The sequence below is a fragment of the Amborella trichopoda genome, chromosome 7 (genome assembly GCF_054954075.1).
Source record: "Amborella trichopoda isolate Santa Cruz 75 chromosome 7, AtrichopodaSantaCruz75HAP2 v2.0, whole genome shotgun sequence".
NCBI lineage: Eukaryota > Viridiplantae > Streptophyta > Magnoliopsida > Amborellales > Amborellaceae > Amborella > Amborella trichopoda.
In genome coordinates, this window is record NC_142342.1 from 43,049,774 (window position 1) to 43,070,110 (window position 20,337).

The window sequence follows — 20,337 nt, forward strand, 5'->3', positions numbered from 1 at the left end:
CATGTAATTTAGGTATAAAACTTTGTGATGCTTATCTTAAATGAAAGCCTTCTCTGTTCTCCCTGCATAGGAGTTCTGTCCTCCCCTTACCCTTCATTTTTTAGTGGAGGGTTAAGAAATGCGATCCCCGCCACATGAAACAATTTTCTTTAAATTTGATGCTCACAAAATATAGAGATCTTGCATATAGGTGGACACTTATTTTTAGGGCAAAATATTCAGGTTTGAAATCTTGATTTTTTTTCACAACCATAACAGTCAATGCTCAGATGATTAATTTCAAAGGCTTTCGACTCGAGAACTACAGTTTTTTAAAAGAACTGAAGATTTCTAAAAGTTAGTGAGGTGAGGCTTTACTTATTTTGATAGAATTGAAACCCTATCAAAATATATTTCCTATTGTTATCCCTATTATAATCTCAAAGAGAGAATATTAGCGGCACCGCAACACCAAACGATGTATTTGCTCCATTAGGTAAAAATTTAAACTTCAAATATTTTATGTACCCTAAAGTTTTGGGGATGTTTCCTATAATCTAACAACTAAGCTCAATGGAAAAAAAAATCAAATCTTGAGATTGAATAGGAGGGTAAGATTGAGGCGTTCACTAACTCAAAATCTTATTTGTTTTCCAAAATAAGTATCTGGTGATATTAAGACAATCGCAACGTTTTATATTAAAAAAAAGGTTATGTTATTATACTCATATTATGAAGTAATTTATCATTGTACTCGACAAATTTTAGACACTTTTACACTGTTGTTTTATATATAGAGTATTTTTTTAATAAAGGTATTTTTGGTCATTACGTTACAAAAATGCCCTTACTAAAAAAAACTTAATTTACAAAACAAAGATATACAAGTGTCTAAATTTTGTTGACTATTGTGTAAGAACCCTAGCATAATAAGGCTGCCAAATTGCCTGCCTCACACTAGGTGAGGCTTCGCTAGGACCCTACTCGACAGATAAGGATAATCATGTGTCTAGAATCTTAGATCAATTACAAATGGGCCTAGCCCTAGCTCAGCCTTTGGGCTATCATAAAGCTCGAGCAATTCTAGTCCAGTTGGCAACTCTACTTTGTCCTAACAATAGGGGAAAAGTTTACATAACGTTGCAACTTTAAAATGTATAATTAAGGTTTTAAGGTGCATCTCAAAAATTAATTTAAAAAAAACCTTTTTAATATTAAAGAGCCTTTTTTTATCATCTTAACATCGAAACGTATGAATATAAAAAAAACAAAAAAAACAGTTCTTGAATATCGAAAATAATGCATCTTGCAGTAAATAATCCGGATCATCTATTTTTAAGATTTTCATATATTTATAAACTTACTTGATTTGAACTATTTTTATAGTTTAAAATTCTATAATTAGAGATAAAAATAATTAAAACTATCCTAATAATGTTTTGCACTAAAAAATTTGTCTTATGATAAAATTTAGAGATGTGCTTTAAAGGTTCAACGTTATGCAAACCACACTCTAACAACAGACCTACCCAATCCTGGCCTAACCATACATCTACCCAATCTTAGCTTGGCAAACCAAAGCCCTAGCTCAACCTTAGAACCTCAATGGCCAGGCCAGGCATGAACCGCTCAGCACAGGCCAAATAAATACCAAAGTTGAGCACACTTCAGGCCAAGTCTTGGGCTTACCTGAGTTAGATGTTGCTTGACTATTTACTATGCTAGCCTAAACCATATGTGGCTACCCAACTAGTTGTGTTCAAGTGTATGCGTAATCAATGCCATGTTTGTAAAGTCTCTTTCAGTTCAGGTCTTGAATCATTTTGTAAAATTTGGGAGGGAGGAAAAAAAACTACAGGACGTGTTAGTTGCGAAGAAAACATAGTGCGTAGAGATATAGACAAGCAAAAAAACAGATGCATGTTAACGTCGCGCTAAGCTTGATGAGTTACTTTACCTTCAAGCCCTACCTACAGTTAGGGTTGCCAATAAAGCTAAACGAGGGGGTGGATATCTCAACATAATGTCCCAACATTAACACATAAAAAATGAATAAGCAAAATAAATTGAGGCTACCATAGTCGTAAAGTTTGGCTCAAGTTAGTCTAATTAGCCTTTAGGTAGCCTCAAGCTTGATCTGGTTTAAGCCTTTTGGGATCGGGTCCAAAACACAAGTTTAGTTGCACTAGAGCCTGATATGGTCCAAACAAGACCAGACATATTGATAAATCTCTCTGGGCTCGGGCCAAGCCTGGTCCAACTGGGCTTAGGCAGCCCTACTACGGCCATGAGCCCAGCTCAACAATCTTAATGCTTCATCAAAAGGGTCAAATTACTGAAATAGTCACACGTTTTCAAAATTATAGAGTTAATATTGTCAAAATAAAATTAAAAACTAAACGTTCAAAAGCGTGTTCGTGCATATCTTTTACCTATAAATCTGTGTCAGATCTTTGGAGCTAGGACTCATATTATCCCATAACTAATTTGGGCCGACAAATTCAGATTAAAATCATCGATTCGGATCGGACTACTCAACGTATATAAAATTTTAAAATTTGCGCCAAAGTGAATTGGACTCATTGGACACTAAAGACTTTTTAAGGCTTTTAACCTCTAGGGCAAATATTTTATGAGTTTCATAAGTCACAATCTTACTTGTTTTCCCAATTGTTTACAGTGTTGCAGCTTATGCAAGGCTCTCTCTCTTCTTCTGCTCTTTCCCTCTCTCTCTGTCTCTGCATATTCCAAGAATAAATGGGCAGGCCTGTGGTTTTGGTAGTAGGTGGGAGCGGCTATCTTGGCCAACATCTGTTGCAGGAAATGATAGAAATGCAAGGAAATAATCCCTTTAATGTGGGTTTCACGTATAACTCGAACCCCCAATGTTTCGATTCTATGAAACCCATGTTCCAATCCTTTCGCGTTGATTTACAAACTGGACAAGGCCTGGATTCGATCTCCACCACATTGGGTGAGGTAATCTGTAATCTAGTTAGAGAGAGAGAGAGATGGGTTATTGTGTGTTTGGTGGAGTTACAATTTCAGCTGCTTAATGGGATACAGGGATATGGGTTTTCTTAATTATTTAATTCTTAATAAAGTGAATATGGGGAGATATGAAATTTTGGTAAATGTTTTTTTTTTTTTTATAAAAAATAAATATATGAGAATTTTGATTTCATTTTTGGTAGTTAAAATGCTGGCAGAGATAATTGGGTAAATTACTTATTCTTTTTCTTTTTTTTCACTAGCATTCTACTTTTGTTTACTGGCTTATAAAATGGAAATAAGAAACCATAATAATGTAAAATTTGTATCATGTCGTTTGATGGTACAATAATGTACTGTGTAGTTGGTTAGTAATAGGAGAGGTTTTGTTTCTCTCTTCCCATTCTCTGGTGAACTTACTGTTATTATACAATTGGGTTTGTGTGTTTTTAGATTTTAAGAACTACTTGTGCTGATTTATTATGACTATATTTTGCAGTCACTTTTAGCGAAGAAGAATTTCTGAAACATTCTTAGAATGACTGTTAGAACAGGATTTTCCCAATGGAGCCTTTCTGCCATGTTTCATTAGATCTATGATTTATTGCTTATTATTTGAAGTGTTGTGCTTTGACATAAGGAGGACAGATCACATCATGATCATTCGAGCCTTATCCCAACTATTTAACATAGGTTTGTCAGAGCTCTTCGCATGTGGAACTAGGAATCTCAAATACCCTGATCCCATCCATAATAGTGCACATAGTTAGCTAAATGCAAAATAGATAAATACAACCATAAGTAGAGGGTAAGAAATAAAGCAAAGAGAAAATCACACCACGTCGCATGATTTACGTGGTTCACCCCATAGGGTTACATCTATGGCTTCGGTGAATTGAAATCCATTATATTAATGAATATTACAATTTTGGGTTACAAGAGATATACCTCTCTAGATATCAGCAAACACCTCACTAATCTTCCCTTCTATATCTGCACTCACAACCGAGCAACCCTATTGATTGAACTCATCTTTTCTACCGCTACACTGCTACCGAAAATAGCATATTGAGAGCAACAGAGAGACTTAATCTCTTTATCTCTGTAGAAGTGGAAACCGTCTCTCTCTAGGAGGCCATGTCTCTCTCTTGGAGAACCATCTCCTTCTTGGAGATCCCTCCCCATGACCCCTAAAGGGGTGACCCTCAAAAGTCAAAAGGATGGTTATCATGTCTTTTTTTTTTTTTGAATACGAGTTATTATATTTTTCTTGACCCTTTTTTATAGAGATCGCTAGGCTTCTTTTTTGTTCCCTAAAAAGACCTGTTTTTCTTTTTACCATAATACCTTCAATCTTTCGAAGAAAGTATAGATGTGGTGATTTGGACCATCATTAAATTTAACAATTTCTATCTTGATAGAAAAATCACCGTCTTGGCCTTTCCCACCTTCATTAAATAGATTTCTTGATTTCTTCTCTCTTACCTCCATTATGGAATTTTCACAAACACTTTGCCTCCATATTCTCCACCTCAAAGTACGTATCCAGATAGCTTCACCATTCATATATCTCTTCACCAAAAAATACAAGCCTTAATCACATATGTACCTTGTGCTCTAATACCAATTGTAGGGTCCTTGAGAGCCCTTTGCTTGCGGAACTAGGGTTCTCAAATACCGGGATTCCATTAAAGATTGTGCATATAGTTGGCTAAATATGAAATAAATGAATATGACTATAAGTGGACTGTAAGAAATAAAGCAAGAAGGAAATCACACCACAACAACACGTGATTTACTTTCTCCAAAAATGACATACGATTTAATATGGTTCACCTCATAGGGCTACATCCACAACCTTGGTGAATTGAAATCCATTATCTCAATAAAGATTACAAATTTAGGTTATAAGAGATATACCTCTCTAGATATCAACAAACAACTTATTGATCTTCGCTTCTAAATCTACTCTCCCGATCGAGTAATACCGTCAATCAACCTCATCTTTCCTATTACTATACCGTTATCGAAGAGAGCACCTCGAGAGCAATTGAGAGATTTTATCTCTGTAGAAGTGGAAATTAGACAACCTAAAATGCCATGGAAATACCACCCCTCTCTAGGATGCCATATCTCTCACTCTTGAAGACCCATCTACTTCTTGGATATCCCTTCCCATGGCCCCCAAAGGGGCGATCTTTAAAAGATGGTATTATGTCTTTCTTGATCCCTTTTAATAAAGATCATTAGGCTTCTTTCTTGCTTCCAAGAAACCTCTTTTTCTTTTTAGCATAATACCCTAGATCTTTTGAAGAAAGCATAGGTGTGGTAATTTTGACTATCACTAAACCTAACATCTGGGGTCAGCTATGTAAATCTTGTTCCACCATTCCGTTCTATCAAGAGTTATATACCCTCAGTCCGACTATAGGTCACCATATATCTCCTCACTACTTCCATCCACATCTTTTTGGGCCTTTCCCTTGCCTTTTTAGAGCTTTTCACTCAAACTAAATCTCTCCTTCTAATTGGTGCTATTATAGGTCGACACTGCACATGGCCAGACCACCTAAGTCTGTTATCCCTTATTGCATATTGGAGCCACCCTTAAGTTCCTTAAGATATATTCATTCTGAATTCTATCATTTATTGTCTTGTCGCTCATCCATCTCAACATCCTCATCTTTGTTATTCTCATTATGTGAATATGTTATTGCCGCCCAACATTCTGACCCATAAAGCATGGATAGTCTTATAGTCATCCTATAGAACTCTTTTAGTTTCATTAGTATGTGACAATCACATAAGATTCTGGAAGCACATTTCCACTTCGTCCACCTAGCTCTAATTCTTTGTGCGACACCTTCCTCAATCTCTTAATTCTCATGGATTAATGAAGGAATTCCGTAGTTCCTTGAATTATAGTGATAACTTCTCTCTAATTTATTCAAGTTATTGATCTGTATTTTGTGTGCAAATAATGGGACCTTATAAATTTTCCATGCATGTTTCAAAACAGTTATTCTGGGTCGAAAATCTTCGATCTAGATCGAAATCATTTGGAACCAGGTTGGTTCCTGACAAGCATGGGGAATTGGCCATATCCCATTCCAAACCCCTTTTTTTAAAAAAATTCCACCTTATTTCATTGTTAATCAACCCTAAAATTCATTTTTAGGTCTATTGAAGCTTTCTTCCTAGATTTTTCTGTTTTCTTTTTTTTTATGGCCTGGTTGTTGATCCAGATCGGGATAGGTGGGTGGACGATCCAATTCCACATATCCGTGTTTTGAAACACTACTTCCGTATATTTAGTTGTCTGTCCTTTGCCTCCACTGTTTGTGTCATAGCTTGATGCTCCTACAAATTTGTCATAGATGGTGGAAATCATAGTTTTTGTGGGCTCTTTCCCCTTCATTCATCACATCAATGACCCCTTCATATGTGGCTCTCTCTGTCCCTTGTGAGAGGGCTTGAATCCTTAATTGATCTTTAAAAAGACCAAAAAATGATAGAAACACATCATGGATAAGCAATTATTCCAACTGCTGCAGCAATCTACTTTGATCCCCTCCATATTGACTGTTCCTTTGCTTAAAATTTAAGTCCTCACATCAAATCAAGAAGCAACACATTCTTGCCTATAATGAATACCCAATCTCCGAATCTCCTCACTATTAGAGATAGAGACACCTAACCTATGTTGCAAGGAGTTTGGCATTTGTGTCTATATGAGACATGAACACACTATGTCCGAGTGGCTGCTCAAAGTGGTGTATCAGATATGACCATGGTCAGTGAAATGGATATGTCTACCATATTTACACATAAAATTACTTTCTGACTTTGCAATAATAAATTAACTTAAAAAATGAAACTTGCACATGGAAATCATAGACGCAAATGTCATATGTCCAATACTGCGAGTGTGTATACGGTTTTTTCGCAGTTGACAAAGGAATTTTGATCCTAGTTGTGTTATATATTGTAAACACACCGCTATATGGGCAAGGATTATGCACTTACCATTTTTATTTGAAATTTGCTTCCCTTCAGCCTGATGTGGTCATAAATTGTGCTGCAATCTCAGTACCTCGTGCTTGTGAAACCAACCCTACAGCTGCTTTGGCTATTAATGTACCTTCCCGTCTTGTGAAGTGGTTATCAAGCTTCGATAAAGCCAGCCCTCTCCTAATTCATCTATCAACTGACCAAGGTAAGTATGCAACAGCCATTTTCTCTTGTTTTTCAAAGATATCTTTGTGATATTCAAAGTTCTCTATTCATTTAATCCTCTTGCCATGTATGAGAACATACTTTTCCAAGCACTCACAATCATAAAATAAATTTAATATCTGATAATCCGTCCAGGATTTGTTGCCATTGGATTCTCTTTATAACATTATAAATGGTTTTAAACTGTTAAATACATGGAAATCAAGGTTTAGGTGTCTTAGTAGGGCAAGCATAATGAATGTAACCTCTGTTGGACTTTAGGTAGGATAAGTAGGAAGATGCATGCGTATGTTGAGGTGGTAGATTGAGTCAGGCCCTTGCCCTGCTTTTGTTTTCACCCACTGTGAACATACTGTTAGTTACTACTCTATTCCTTTATGGGGCTCAGGGGTGTCCTTGTAAGGTGCTGCGGTGGATTTTATTGCTGGCTTTGCCATGATTTCTTGTCAGTATGCATGACGCATTGATTATGCTTACTCTGTTTTTGCTTTTATTTTGGAAGTGGAATCATACTTTTCTAGATCGAAAAGGAAATATGATACCTCTGCTGATCTGTAGTGTGGGAATCTGACTACGGATTTTTGTGGTGCTCCAATAAATGTCCAGTCTATGAAGGGGTGAAATCATTCTACAAAGAAGAGGATGAAACGGTTCCAGTAAACATGTATGGAAAATTAAAGGTGAAAGCAGAGCAATTTATTTCTTCAAATTGCTCAAACTTTGCAATTTTGAGGAGTAGTATCATCTATGGGCCGGAGACAATGTCCCCTATACCCAAATCTCTTCCAATCCAGGTGTGCATATGATGAGCTTTGCAATTATTATTATTATTTTCCCTTTTTCATCTTCTTGGACTTGAGATTTAGTTATTTCAGTTGAGAATTTATTTTCTTGTAGCGACCCAATTGTTCCAACCAAACCTCTCGCTTTCCCCTTGCAAACCAATTTTTACTACAAACAAAGTAGTTTTATTTTTACTCCAAAATGGTGATTTTCAAAACTAGAAAAGTGTGGGGTTTCGAGAAGCAAATTTTCCCTAACCTTTCGGGCATCATGAAATAAATATAGTATATTGATGAAGTAAGTCAGAAACATCACTGCTCTGTGTGTGTGTGTGTTTTTCTTGTAAATGAGATGCACTAGGAGAGTAGTTTTAGACTCCATTCCTTTTCGCTGCTGTTCACCTCTCTTCTCCTTAGTCTCAATGGACTGAAACAATTTACCAAGTGGATCACACCCCATCAAAGGAGACCCACCACTTTTTAGCAAAGTTTTTCATTTTCTCAGCTGACTAGGCTTCTGCTTGAATCAACGTAGCTACACATATCTTGAATCTCTAGTAATCCAAATTGCATGCATAAAAAATTTCTAATTCGCTGAATTCTTCACTGAATTCTTAATTCACAGTAAGGCACACACTTCAGAAAACTGTTTTGTGGTGTATTTTGCACAACTGGGAAATGACAGTCAATCCATTGGGAGCTGTGGTTGGTATCCACCATCTGCCATTGAAAATGGACAGTGAATGCCCTAATTATGTACACACATACCGCAGATAAGTCTGTCTATAGTATCCTTTTCCTTCATGGTAATTTGAATGATACTCCTCTTGCGACAATGGGATGTGGCAAAACCTGAGGCTTAGTTCAAGGACTGCATAAATTCCAATATTCAAATAATCTTATTGGAAGTATTTTTTTTCCGTTTATGTATGTGTGTGCATGCACCTTGTGCGTGCTCACGTGTTTGCGTGTGTGTGACAGAATGTGGGGCCTTATTGTTCATGATATAAAGGCACTGCATTTTGTTTAGAGGGCCTTTCATCAAAACAAGGCAGCAAAATTTGCATTAAATGGACTTGGTTGATCTCAAATCCTCATTGTTGGGTGTGGATTAGCAAAATTTATCAACTTTCATCTCTTCTTGTCAATGACATTTCTATGGGAAGATTAATGAGAGGCTTAGCCTCAACTCCTAACCATAAAGATATACTTTTCCTTCATATTGTTAAATTCTATATGTAGCAACGATTAAAAGTTTGTCTTCCATAACGGAGTCCTTCAAGATGTTGCCTTCTTTTTTGCATTCCACAGCTTTACACTATTTTTATTAGAGTACAAAATTTTGAAGTTATTATAAAAACACCATTGCTTTCTAAACCACTTCATAGATTGTATAAATTGCACTGTAGTTACAACTGTTTTTCTATCTCATTCAAGATCTTCTTCTTTCTCCTAAATCATTCAGGACCAAACTATCTTTCTCCCTTCAAGGCGAACACCAGGCTAGCCTTGTTGTCGTCCAACCCTAGGAATTCTGGCTATGCAGTTCATCTACTACTTGTTTCCATGGCCTATTTTTTAGTGGCTAGATGCCTGAGTTCTGTGTATTTCTGTACATACATACAACACTTGTAAGACCATAATGTATTTTCTTATTTAATACAAATTAAAGCCAACTTAATCCAAAAAAAAGAAAAAAAAACTCTCCTTCGATGCTGTCATCCACTCTGAGCAAGAAAGAGGGAGAGGATGGTTAGCACTTGTTGGCCACCAAAAGATTCTTTTGGAGAGAGAGAGAGAGACCAAAATCTGCTGCCCACATAGAATTTATGCTTGTTTAGCTTGACATTTCGAAAAGATTTTTCTGTAAAAATCTAATGCCCTTTTTTGTAGTGGATTGACAGTGTTCTTTCTCAAGGCCGAGAAGTTGAATTCTTTCATGATGAATATCGATGTCCGGTGTACATCAAGGATGTTGTGAGGACTATACTTGCTTTAACTAATATGTGGCTTACTGGTATGAGTTTGATCTTTATTAGAAGGAAAATTGTTTCATGCGGGCTGGACTGCATTTCTACACATGCGGTCCAGAAAGTGTAAAGCATCCATCTTTACATTCATCTTAAAGATGGATGCAAGTAGGTGTTCCATGTAAAACAATGGAAACTAATGGTCCAAATGTTTTCTTACTAAAATTATTATTTCTAATTTTTCTAATTTATTTATTTCTTCATATTCATGATCTCCATGTTAGAGATTACATGTCCTTAAAAATTAAGTCTTAAAATCCATCTCAAAATAAATTTATTAAGAGGCCCGTATTTCTACATATGCGGGCTTGGCCGCATAGAAACCGGGTCCTTATTAGAAATATTCATGTATTCTCATTTGTTTAAGTGGGAGTATACCATGCATATATAATGGTATTCCAAGGCTACATTCACCCTCTGTTCCCTCATATGAATGGTTGGATATTAACTGGAGTTGAACCTATAATGATATTCACCTGGTCACAGTTAATCCGGACCATCCATCATTGGGATTGGACGGTGGATGCGGCTTGGGAATTCAATACAATGTGTATTACAAGCTCTTAGATGATGCAAGAGTATCTTTTCAAGGGCAAGCTTTCTATGCTTTCCTTACTGCATAAAACTTATATACTTTCTCCTATCGAACCCTTTATTCTGAATGGACGGTTGAGATGACCCCAATTACAACGTCACATCTCTACACTATTTTATTTTTATTTTATATTTTACAAAATATTTTGACACCAAATTTTGGGCATCCACTCCTCTCTTAAACTCGCACCTGTAAAAAATATAAAATTTTTTCTCAATAAATAAAATGACTAAAATATCCCTGAAATTTTCAAGGGGTATTTTGGCCATTATATTTTATCAAAAAATTCTTTTTTATAATTTTTTTTAGGTACGCTCCTTTGAGATGATGGTATGTACCGAATTTTATATTCATATAATTTATAGAAAAAACTAAAACTAAAATAGTTTAAAGCATCGGATCTAGATCAAAAGGTTTGTGGCTCACTTGATCTAAATTGGACGGCTGGATGGGAAGGAAGCATATATCTTCTATGCAGTAGGGAAAGTACAGAAACCTTTCCTTTTTTTCAATGAGATTTTTTAGGTTTTTGGACAATTATTTGATACTTACATCACTCCACAGTTATTACAAGACGCAACGAGAAATTGTCCTTGAAATTTATTGAAGTCGTGATGTACTGCCCTTTGATAATTGTACATAATTAGTGGCTTCTCTTTTGATGTCTATATTATATGCTTCTCTTAGATGAGAGAGAAATGCAGTTGGTTTTAAATGTTGGGGGCCCGGATAGGCTTTCACGCTTGGAAATGGCAGAGGTGGTGGCAAAAATACGTTGTTACGATTCCTCAAAAATTAAGTCTATCTCTGCATCATTGGTATGCCTGGTCCCATTATCATTATTTGCTGTGCTTTATTTGTTTAAGTACTATTACTCGTTACTATTAATATTATTGCCCTTGCTACTATAGTTGTTATTCTGTTCAATCCTTTTTTAGTGAAGGGCCCATCTAATATGATCCATATGATCATCATAACGCCATGACCATGAGGTTATCACTGGCCTATCAATGGGGTTGGATGGTGATGGAAGGGTGGGTTCCGCCACGATTCAATTAATAAATTGCACATTCCTACTTTCTCTCCATCGCTGTCCAACCGATCGATGGGACGGAGATAAACCGCATGGTTATGGTTGAAAGACCATATGGATTATAGTTTTTACGTTTCCATTTAATGAGATGTATGTTATGTGTTTAGTGTGTGGGAAAGGCGCAAATTGGAATCTGTCTATACTCTTTTAACTCTAAAATGGTTTCTTCTATTGAAGGATTAATTGTGGACTCTAAGTCTCTCTCTCTACTCTTGAACTGCTTTTTGTACCCAAAGATCTTTTCTGCCTAAAGAAGATTTTACTTTCTATATCCAAGGCCATCTCTCTCCTCATTGATTTCACTCTGGAAGACTCTCTTTCTTCTCTCTTTGACCACTGCTTTTGTATATGAAAAGATGTATCATTGAAATACTTCAAAAGAGATTTGTAAAAAGGAAAGGCTTCTATGCTTCTCCTACAGCGTAGAAGTTTTGTCCTCCCCTTACCACCCAGCCGTCCAATTTTGATCAAGAGAGCCATTCACCGTTTGATCTTAGATCCGACGTCTCAAAGTATTTTATTTTTAATTTTTTTTATACAAATTGTATAAATATGAAATTTGGTACGTGCCATCTTCTCATTGGGGTGCACTTATAAAAATATTAAAAATAATTTTTCGATAAAATATAATGATCCCCCTTGAAAATTTTAAGGGTATTTTGATCATTTTATTTATTGAATTTTTTTATTTATATATATTTTTCGCTAGTGAGAGTTTAATAGAGGATTGGATGTCCAAAATTTGGTGTCAAAACAGTTTATAAAAATAAAATAGTGTAGAGATGTGACATTGTGATTGGGGCAATCTTAGCCTTCCATTCAGAATGGACGGTTGGATAAGGAGGATGATAGAACTTCTATGCTGTAGGAGAAGCTTAGAAAGCTTGCCCTTGTAAAAAAAATTAAGAAAAGAACAAGCGCAGTCTGGCCCCAAAAAGCTAAGGTCTGGGCTACTAAATGTGGCCGAGGACCAGGCTAGGGATGGGCAACTACAACTGGAGGGTAGGGCCGGGCCTGGGTGAGGGCCTTTTGGCCCAATCAAGGTGGGGCCAGGACTGGCCCAATGGCTACTAGGACTGGGCTAGGGCCAGGAGTGGCTAGCCCCAGGCCCCCTGTATCCCCCTTAGAGAAGAACATCATTTAAAGAAAGTAAGCAGTTGCAGGGAGAGAGAGAGAGTGAAGATGATTTACACACAATTGTATTCATTTTTCTTTTCTATGAATAATATACAGATGAATCGTGGTGTGATCTCCCCTGCTGATATATCTATGGACATTAGCAAGTTAAATCGAGTTCTCGGCATTTCGCCAACACCATTTGAAGATGGCGTAACATTGACTCTTGGTGCCAACTAAATTTTTTATCTTAATAATTTCATTCCTTTTTTCTTTTATTTATTTCCATTTTCTTTGATGTGTTCCTTGGATATATGTATTATTTTCCAAAAAAATTATACTGACTCCTAATTTTGCTTCTTCTTGTTGTGGATTTCTCTTTTATAGACAGGTTATCTCGTGCTCTTTAGGGCCCCACAGTTTCTTATACTAGGATGGTTTCTAGGAGGGAAAAGTTTATAAAGGGTGAGGCCCTAAAATCAAATTAAGGCGTACTCAAAAACTCATTAGAAGAGGTTGTTTCGGTGTTGAAAAGTCTTTAATTCGATCGTTTTGACTTCAAGTCTTTAATTCGATCATGTCAACCTCAATATATATGGTCATAAGAAAAAATAAAATTTAAGTACTGAAAAGAGTGCAGCATCTTGTAATGTATCATTTACAACTTCAATTTTCAAGATTTTCAAACTGTTTATAGATATAGAGATGAATCACAAAGATTTCTGATATTGAAACATCTTTCGACACTATTTAAAATTACATTTTACCTGGGTTGGTAAAGGCCGCGGCCTTTTGCAGACTACACTCTTTTAGGGGTGGGAAAAGATAGGAATCATGTTCTTCGTGTTAAATATAGTAGATATATCTCAGTCTACTGGGCACAATTTTAAAGAGAGAGAGAGCTTAATTTGCTAGTCACAATTTCTCAGAATATGCGTCTATGCTTTTAATTAGTGGAAATCAGTATGATATTCTCTTGGTACGAAAGATGAGTAAGAGAATAGTTAGATTACTTTTCAGAGCTAGAGAGAGAGAGAGAGCATATATCGAGCTAGAGAGAGAGAGAGATGTAGTGACATTCATCAGAGGAACTGGACTTGAGAGAGAGAGAGAGAGAGAGAGGGGGAGAGGTAGGTGAGTGATGCTCAAATTCACTAATAATTTCTAAAGGAAAAATATTTGGTGAGTGGGTTGACTCACCTATTCTTATGCCGTCTCCCTCTAAAATATATCTCAAATATGTATTTTTTTATCTAAAAGTTTAGGTCTTGATAATCTCAACCACAACAATGATCTAAGTTTGAATTTTTTACGTTTTTTAAGAAGTACAAATATTGTTTTTTAATTCATTTTTCCATTGTACATTTTAACTTTCAGTAGATGTAACATTTTTTGACATCCATCTTAGAGATGGACGTTTGATAGACCAAAGACCATATGATAATTAGTGTGTCTCTTTCTATCTAAAATGAGTGTTCCCCACTTGTAGGGGTCGATAATGGGTCTTGTCAAACTCTGGGACCCACCCTAGGAATTGTGGATTGGTTCGGGTTCATTTGACCTAGATCTCACTTGGTCTAAGTTTGGGTCTAACTGGAACCTAACTGGTTCGGGTCGATGTAGAGCGAATGGGTGTGCTAGTATTCATTAAAAAACTGTACTCTTGATTATTTAAGGGGCTGTTTGTATAAGGTTTCAACCTTATACTATTGAAATAAAGTCCACCTCGAAACTATGTTCAAAGTAAAGCCTTGCATTGATATGAAAATCTATTGTTACCCCCAATTATGAAATTTGAAGTTTATGGAATAATGACGATCAAACAGATCTATAAATATTTGAAAATCTTGAAAATGGACGGTCTTGATAATGAGCCAGAAGAAAACTATTTTTAGGATTAGAGATCTCTTTTTTTTTTTTTTTCATATCTATGAATGTCGAGCTCGATGATCGATTTGAGGGTTTTCCGACCTAAAACAACCTTTACTAGTAGGTTTTTTGAGGTGCACCTTACCCATACATTATAAGGTTAAGACCTTATATAAACCTTTTCTTTATTTAAATGGCTGCCCCTTTGGGTTTCAACTGATTGGACCCAAGTTGCGAATATTAGGTGGACTCAGGGTCCGCTTGACTTGGCCTCACCAATTTTTTGTTCAACTTGGACCGAACTTGGTTAGGTTGGGTTTGGATCCACCCAACTTGGTATTTCATGTTACTTTGTCATTATATTATAATGAAACCCTATTTTTTTGAAATTTATATTTGTGGCAATTATATAATCTTAAATTTTGCATAGGCACTCTCTTCATTCCAACAATCAAAATAAGTCCCACTCTAACAATGAATCTAGATTATGCATTTTATGAATTTCAAGATCCACGCATTTAAGAACTCAAAATCATTTTTCTCTTCTTTTAACATTGTTCATCTAATGATAACAAAATAATCTAAAAATTTTGGAAAAGAAAAAAAATATCATTCTAAGGTTTAGATTGAAGTATCTCACATAACAGACAACCTACATTAAATGGGTAAAAAAACTACTTTTTTAGGTTAGCTTTTACAAATTTTACTTGTTTTGTGATTATTCATCAAAATGAAAATAATGTATGTTTACAAATTGGGGTCAAACAAATAGCACTAGCTTGATTTTTGAAGATTGTTTCGTTATGTTACTATATATCAAGCTAAAAAAAAATTGCACTATATATATGCTTGAAAAAAAATTATAAGTTCCAATTGAAATTTAAGTTTTGAAAACTCCGAATTAAAATTTGTACTTTTAAGTAATCGCCTAGTGTTTCATAGATGGACACCAAAATATCATACAAATAAGAGAAAATTACGTACATATCCATTATAATTTCTATTATTACATAATTACAAAAAAGTTTTTCTTAATACATCAATACCTGTTTTTCCCCTTCATAACAATATTTTTAAACAATAATAGAACTGCCTTTTTCGGTTCTTCAATAACCGAATTATTCAAATTTTAAGAAATCCAAGAACCGAAAGCTTAATTTTTCAAATTTTGAAAAATCAAAATTCAACAGTTATCGGTATTTGAAGATCCAAAATTATGTTATCTATTATTCAAAGACTGAAAATCATTTTGTGATTTTCAGATAGCTACTGGAAAATGTACCCTTTATTTCAGAGAGCTCTTTTACTCGGCGGAATAAATCTACAATATGCACTAAGATGAAAAAAAAATTAAAGACGAAAGGGCACAGATCGAAGACAACGATTTTTATTTATTTTTTAAATAATTTAGTGCGGAAGACCCGCTCTTAGCCGTTTTTTCAATTGATTTAGGATGAATTTGTTTTTTAAAAGTATTATTTATTGAGAATAAAAACGACAACTAAAGCGTTGGGTCACAAAGTAGAAATGGATAAAATGGTGGATTATTTCCAAATGTATAAAAGCCCATATATATATATATATATATAAACCAACCAAAATGCCTTTTTTGTTTTTGAATTGCAGAGCCACTCTCTTTCTTTCAACGTGTTGACTCTCTCTGTGAACTCTCACAGTTCTTTATTTGCTTCACCAATGGGCAAACTCGATTCGCCACAAAAATCCGAAATTTCGGTGAAAATTTCGGTCATCCAAACGCAAAGAGAATTTTACCAAAAATTCTCCTTCAGTTTGATTCTTCTCTCCCTAATTTAGTGGATTTATGTGATCTCTAGATAAAAAAAGGATCGGGTTTCTATACGGCCTGGGTTTTATGAAAACAAAATAAAGCCTCACCTCAAATTCTTGTTTGGAAACTAATTTTGGTGACGGAAATCTCTATAATGACTCTAAAATCAATTTTCAACACCGACAATATAATTTAAAACTCAAAAAATGATACAAATTTGCAGATTTGTGAACACTTATTCTTAAGCTAAGATGGACAATTTAGATAATTTGTTATAATATATATTATTTTTAAAACTTAATATATATATATATATATATATATTTGCAACCATAATGCTCAAGCCAAGATGATTGATATCAAGGTTTCCAATGCTCGACTTGCAATCAAGGTTTCCAATGCTCGACTTGCAGATTTACTTATTTTGATAGGGCTGCAAAATCTCTTATATTTTGTCCCAATTACCATTAAAAAAAAAACTCTTATACTTTCATTCGTTTTAGCGCAATTTGAAACTACAACCTCGTTTTCATTGGATTTCGGTCATTTGAAAAGAAAAAAAAAATCTGCGATCAAATTATATTTATCAGGATAATATCGCCATTGGATTTATCGGATAATTGATGCCTCTTTGAGGTATTCAGTTAATATTTGGTATAATTTTTTCTTATAAATACGAATTTAATTATACATAATTAGGTAGTAATTAGCTACATATATACATTATGTATATTCTAAAAATCAAGATCAAGCTTTGACTCATAAAGCTACAATTATCCACAAAAAACCAAAAAAACCTGAAAACATGGAGATTCATATAGTTATGAGGTTTTGAAAGTTGATTATGAGGTTTATGAAAGTATAATTGCAGATCAGTACGGGGTTTCTAAAGGGCGTTTGGATACCTGTAAATCGATTACACAATAGATTATAAGGAAATATGGCATTTCCAATATTTACTATACTTAATAGTAAGGAAATGGAAATAGATTAGGCGATATTTTTAAAAGAAATCAAGAAATCCATTACGCATGATGATAGATGAAAAACTCTATTAAGGGATGACAGGTAATTTTGGAAAATCATTTAAAAAATCTATTAAGGGATGACAGGTAATTTTGGAAAATCATTTATGTATCCCTCATTAAAAAATCTTCTCTGTTAATAGCATAACTAATCATCCCTTTTTAAGCTCGTCCCATCCTCTAAAGAAATCGGCTACTATATAAAAATAAAAATAATAAAAATAAAAATTATTAATCAAAGATAAATTACACAACACAATCATAATAAAAAATTTCACATAACATAATCCTCATAAGATATTACTAAAATCTCAATTGAAATAACGTACATCTTTAATCTCCTCCAATACCTCAAAATTATATAGAGAGACATTTGAAAGACTTCTATAAAAAATAAACAAAAATAAGACTTATTATAATAAAATTATGTTATTCCAATTATATTGTTCCAATGACTTATCATGTTGAAACCAATGTCATGTTAGAAAACATGTGATCCGATGTAAGTGCAAAAGACATATAAAATAAGTAGGAAATGGTATTATGATGATGGTAAAATGATACAAGTTATTATTATAAAATAATTTTGGAATGGTGATGATGTTATTATTAGAAATCTTTTTGAAATAGTATGATGATGATTTTAATTCCGTATTTTAGTGGAATTTTGTGACAAAAAAGAAAGAAATGATAATTCTGCATTTTAGTAGAATTTTGTGACAAAAAAAAAAGAAATGATAGTTTATAGGCAAGTGCTGGTAAAATGTTGGTAAAGCATTTCCTATATTTCTTTTAGATATAGCTAAACAATAAAAATGTATTTCCCAGGTTGCATCTAAACACTACCCAAATAGTAACAATCCGTTTAGAGGTAATGTATTACGCATGTAATATACTTCCCTGACATTATACTTCCAAGTATGCAAATGGCCCTTAAAAGTATAATTGGTGGCCTCCTCGTTCTGATCCAACTGGGATGATTATGAGTTGGATCAGTGATTTTTTAATTAATTTGCATATGTAGGTTGTGGAAGATAAAGTTAGCCATAATTTCTAATATATGTTAAAAGATAAATGCTACTATATGACTATCCCTCACCCATGTGGGTAGGGCCCTAAAGGATCACCATTTAATTTGGCACGGATCTATAAAAAAGTCAAGTCCCACACTCATGTGATAACTTTTCTAAAAAATCCGTGCCAAATTTAATAATGATCCTTTGGGGTCCTACACACATAGGTGGGGAGGGTCCTATAGGATCATTACTCATGTTAAAATTAGAATATAAGAATTCATTGTTTCTCTTAATAAAAAAGTTAATATGAGATTACAACTTTATTGGGATAAATAAGGTTGCAGTAATCTACACTATCAATTTGATTTGGTCGATATAGATTGAACATTGTCTTAAAATACATGCTATGTATTGACACTGTCTTAAAAGATGTGTCGAAACTACACCATCAAAATAAAATAGAATCTGTTGAATATGCAACATTGGCTGTACTTTGTACAAATAAGGTTGCACCCTTATACAAACCGCACCCCTTCACTTAATTGCTTTAACTCAATTGTCTACATAGTTAGCAAGTTGGAGAATAATAATATGTTAGCGAATCAAAACATTGGTAATAAATCGATTTTATTTCAAATAGTCGGAGGAAAAAATTAGGTAAAAAATATAGATTGCTAAAAAAAGGAAAGTTATAGAATCGCGAATAATTCAGATATGGCTCAAAAATGGAGTGAAAAATGGGATATCTAATGATGACATACTATAGGATTATGATTTGTAGTTATTGTATAGATCCATTAAAGCCATTGAACAATAATTTTATGGCCTTACCTAGTGTTATTAGAGTAATACTTAACCATTTATTATCTAAACTCCTAATAGATCCAACAACAATGTTTATTATGTTGTATTTATTGGTAGCGTAAAATGAAAGAATAATAATCATATTAAATGCAAGAACTACATTAGTAAATAATAATAACGGTTAAGTAAGGTATAGGATTATTGTTTAAAAAGAAAGCAAAAAAGACCCCCAGTATAGGATTGTAGCTAACCAAAATAAAACACAAAGATGCAATGATCCATCTAAAATGCTATGTTGTATATGCCGATGAAATAAAAAATTAAAAATTAAAATATAAAAATAATTAAATTTCTATAAAAAAAGCTAAAAATGCTTAAACAAATTCAAATCTCACATTGAATTTCCAACTACCTAAATTAGTAACATTAAATATCTATATTGCTTTTAAATAAAGAAAAAGTTTATATCGAACCAAGGCTCTAAACAATCAAATTCAAGCCTACCTCAAAACTTTAACTAGAAAAGGTTGTTTTAATGCCCAAATATCCTCAAATCGACCATCTTGTCATCAAGATACATGGACATGAGAAAAAAATGGATTTCAAGTTTTAAAAATAGCATATTTTGTAATGCATTTTTTGACCATCAATTTAAAAGATTTTCAAGTTTTTATAGATATCTCGATCTAAACTATTTTTTGAAGCTTTATATTTTATAAATAAATATGAAAATATATTTTAAGGCTATCAAAAAGATTTTCAGGAATGAAACCACATTTCTCGACACTATTTGAAGGTAGGATCTAATTGGATTGTTTAGAGCTTAGGCTCTATACAAACCGCACCGTCACTGAAGGTTTAAAAGAAAAAAAAAGATATTTACTTACATTCCTCACATTCTAACCCTACCTATTATTTTGAGAAATACAATTGCTTTGATATCTTATTTTTTCATTCAAATTTTTTTTAAAGGAACTTATTGTTGAAATTACGACTATTAGCTTATAAGGAT

At 34.0% G+C, this 20,337-nt stretch overlaps 1 protein-coding gene and 1 long non-coding RNA gene across 5 annotated transcripts; one reads left to right on the forward strand and one right to left on the reverse strand.

The window, feature by feature from the left end:
• Positions 1–2,651: 2,651 nt before the first annotated feature.
• LOC18423084 (NAD(P)-binding Rossmann-fold superfamily protein) lies at positions 2,652–13,182 on the forward strand. 4 transcript variants are annotated; one of them, XM_088871531.1, is made up of 6 exons: positions 2,652–2,958; positions 7,027–7,186; positions 7,813–8,000; positions 9,882–10,011; positions 11,310–11,431; positions 12,940–13,182. In XM_088871531.1, the coding sequence occupies exons 1-6, from the start codon at positions 2,737–2,739 to the stop codon at positions 13,060–13,062; spliced, it is 945 nt and encodes a 314-aa protein (XP_088727657.1). In that variant the 5' UTR covers positions 2,652–2,736; the 3' UTR covers positions 13,063–13,182. The 4 variants fall into 4 exon arrangements, with proteins under 4 accessions (XP_088727657.1, XP_088727656.1, XP_006827740.1 ...); XM_088871530.1 differs by having other exon boundaries at positions 9,882–10,005; positions 11,301–11,440; XM_006827677.4 differs by having other exon boundaries at positions 9,882–10,005; positions 11,301–11,431.
• Positions 10,999–13,439, reverse strand: LOC148781448 (uncharacterized). The gene is made up of 2 exons (XR_016059004.1): positions 12,562–13,439; positions 10,999–12,110 (listed from the first exon to the last, which is right to left on the reverse strand). It is a non-coding gene; the product is annotated as an uncharacterized LOC148781448 (long non-coding RNA).
• Positions 13,440–20,337: the final 6,898 nt, after the last annotated feature.

What these genes read in the sequence shown, in the direction of transcription:
- LOC18423084 (XM_088871530.1), top strand. Translation starts at nt 2,737, where the DNA reads ATGGGCAGGCCTGTGGTTTTGGTAGTAGGTGGGAGCGGCTATCTTGGC. An exon ending in TCATCTATCAACTGACCAAG is followed by an intron (nt 7,187 to 7,812) that starts GTAAGTATGCAA and finishes ATAAATGTCCAG; the next exon opens with TCTATGAAGGGGTGAAATCA. An exon ending in AACTAATATGTGGCTTACTG is followed by an intron (nt 10,006 to 11,300) that starts GTATGAGTTTGA and finishes TGCTTCTCTTAG; the next exon opens with ATGAGAGAGAAATGCAGTTG.